At 38.9% G+C, this 2,440-nt stretch overlaps 1 protein-coding gene across 1 annotated transcript; it reads right to left on the bottom strand.

Moving 5' to 3' along the window:
* Positions 1-368: 368 nt before the first annotated feature.
* LOC131070040 (uncharacterized) lies at positions 369-2,038 on the bottom strand. Its single transcript, XM_058005592.2, has one exon. The coding sequence runs from the start codon at positions 1,693-1,695 to the stop codon at positions 733-735; it is 963 nt and encodes a 320-aa protein (XP_057861575.1). The 5' UTR covers positions 1,696-2,038; the 3' UTR covers positions 369-732.
* Positions 2,039-2,440: the final 402 nt, after the last annotated feature.

Here is a 2,440-nt window from a genome sequence, read left to right as displayed (position 1 = left end):
TAGCATTTGCCCAATTATGGGCTATGGCCATCCAAAAACATGTCAAGAGCAACAACTCAAGCCCCCCCCCCAAAAAAGAAAATTGTAAGCCTCACATCACCCCAATGTTCGAAAGCCTCCTCAAAACTTCCATTTTTAAGAAAAGTACGCTACAGAATTAAAGTTTAAAGTACTAGATTGGGTAAATTTCTTTAACTACTGATTAATTTGGTTCAATAAATATCTGAAAACATATTGAACAAGGCAGGAACAGAAGTACCCAAAAAGAAATTAACACATTTAATGTTATAGTTTTATCTGACAAAATAAAATGAACACTTCTTCTATAGCGTTCATTGAATGATAACAAGACATAGACCATAGATTCATTTATCACTAAGATTTTCTGCCATACCGTAAGAAAAATTGAACATTTTACAGTGTTTCTCAAGCTCCTGATCAGATTAGAGTACAAATTTGATCTGCTCCCTCCCCCAACTTCAAAAGGATAAAACGATCATCACCCATTTTATCATCCAACATCTACCCAAAATTTTGTTTTATTCCCATAATGGAAGCCACTGAATAAGCCTCAATAAATAAATCATGGTTAAGAACAGTGCAAGCATCAGAAGCAGCCTCTCAATCCGCCAGGGAGGGGGGCAGGCAATCTGCTCAACATATATACAAAAATCTAAAAGCCTAACAATGGCTATAACTAACGCCTACTACTTTCTTGCATTAATATTGTCCTCACTCACTTTTCCAGGCATATAAAAGCAGAGATAAGCCAGCACTTGCAGGGCCTGCAATGTCAATACCCTTGCAGCTGCTGCTACCAACCCACTGTATCACTGAAGATCTGCAAGAAGAAGAAGATCCACTTCTCATAAACCGTTTTTCTTTAAACCCTACTGCAGCATTGGGCCACTGAAAAACAGCAGCAGGTGGGCAAGAGGCCTTATCGTCCTTATCCTCATCCTTGATACTGGACTGAAACATGAAGACTGCATGACCTATGCTAGGACTAAACAGCCAGTTGTGAACATCCCAAAACACCTCAATGGGTGTCCCATCAATCTTTATAGTCTCATTTCCCCTGAACTTCCAGATCAAATGCTTCACCTGCAACACAATCTGCCTATCAACCCTAACATACAATCTTGGCTCCTTGGCTTCCTTAGCATGACATTCTATAACTATATCATGGGTTTTTCCTTGCTCTCCAAGCTGTGCTTTAGTGGAGTAATAAGTGTTCCCAAACACATGCTCTCTCCTAGATAACAATGCAGGCTCGGTATTAGGGGATCTAGCCTTGGCTTTCTTGTAGGCCTCCTTTTGCATGTCTCCAAGCAGCAAAATAACTTCCTCCTCACAGACCAGGGCTACAAAAAAGCCCTCATTTGGCTCTGGGCCACAGATGTACTTGGCATTGCTGAGATCCCACAAAACACACACCTTCTTGCCCTTCACATTGAAACTCTTGGATCCCTTCCTCCTGAACAGCCATGGTCTCATCTCAACCTTGCAGATATTATGGCACTCTGGTTCATTGACATGGACAGTGAAGTCCTGACTCAGCAGGCTTTTGGACCATGTTACAGTCACAAACTTGTAGGCACCTGCTAGCTTTGTCTGATACAAACAAGTGATCAAGTTCTGCTTTGTTCTCATGTCTGTGAAGCAGGAAGGAAGTAAGAACTCAGGCATTCTCATTGTGCTCTGAATTTTTGTGGGCTGCTCAGCAAATTTTCTCGGTACTAAGCAAATTTTTGAGTCATGAAGAGAAGGCAATGGGTGAGCTATTTGGGTGCTTCAGCACAATACCCATGTCTCACAATTGCTATTTGGGGTCACCCATGTGCTCTTCTGGCTGTTCTGCAATTCGTCCTATCTGCTGGCATTAAATGTAACTATTCATTCTCTTTGGGTAAGCATGTGTACTAAAAGACTTCTTTGAAACTGTCAAAAATAATGACATTTTTCCCTATCCTAAATAACTTCAAGTCTAAATTAATAAGGGGGAATAAAAAAAGAAGTGTTTTTGGTAGTAATGGCCAACAACCTTTGGTTTGCCTTGGGTCGCATGAGGCAGAGGGAAGTTAGAGCGCCTAATAAGTCAAAATGTTATCCAAAAACATCCAAATTTAACAGTTTGGATTGTTCTTTTGCCTTGGAAAAGCTTATCAACTTTAAATAGCAGAGATACTTTAGGTGGTCTAAACATATAACTACTCTTATTATTTAAATACCCACTTACATTTCCACATATCACCTTGACCTAACATAACATTGTTAGACAAATAACGCGCACAAGTGACAACACCCTTAAGTCATTTGGAATAATATTAAACAAAATTATATATGTAATTGTTAAAATTAAGAGAAATTGTATAGATATGAAATATTCAAATTTTCATTTACTTATTGTTGTTAAAGAAAACAATTTTTTAAGTGTAAT

This window comes from Cryptomeria japonica, chromosome 3 (genome assembly GCF_030272615.1).
Source record: "Cryptomeria japonica chromosome 3, Sugi_1.0, whole genome shotgun sequence".
Classification (NCBI taxonomy): domain Eukaryota; kingdom Viridiplantae; phylum Streptophyta; class Pinopsida; order Cupressales; family Cupressaceae; genus Cryptomeria; species Cryptomeria japonica.
The sequence above is the reverse complement of the archived record's forward strand: the minus strand, read 5'-3'. Positions and strand labels throughout refer to the sequence as shown.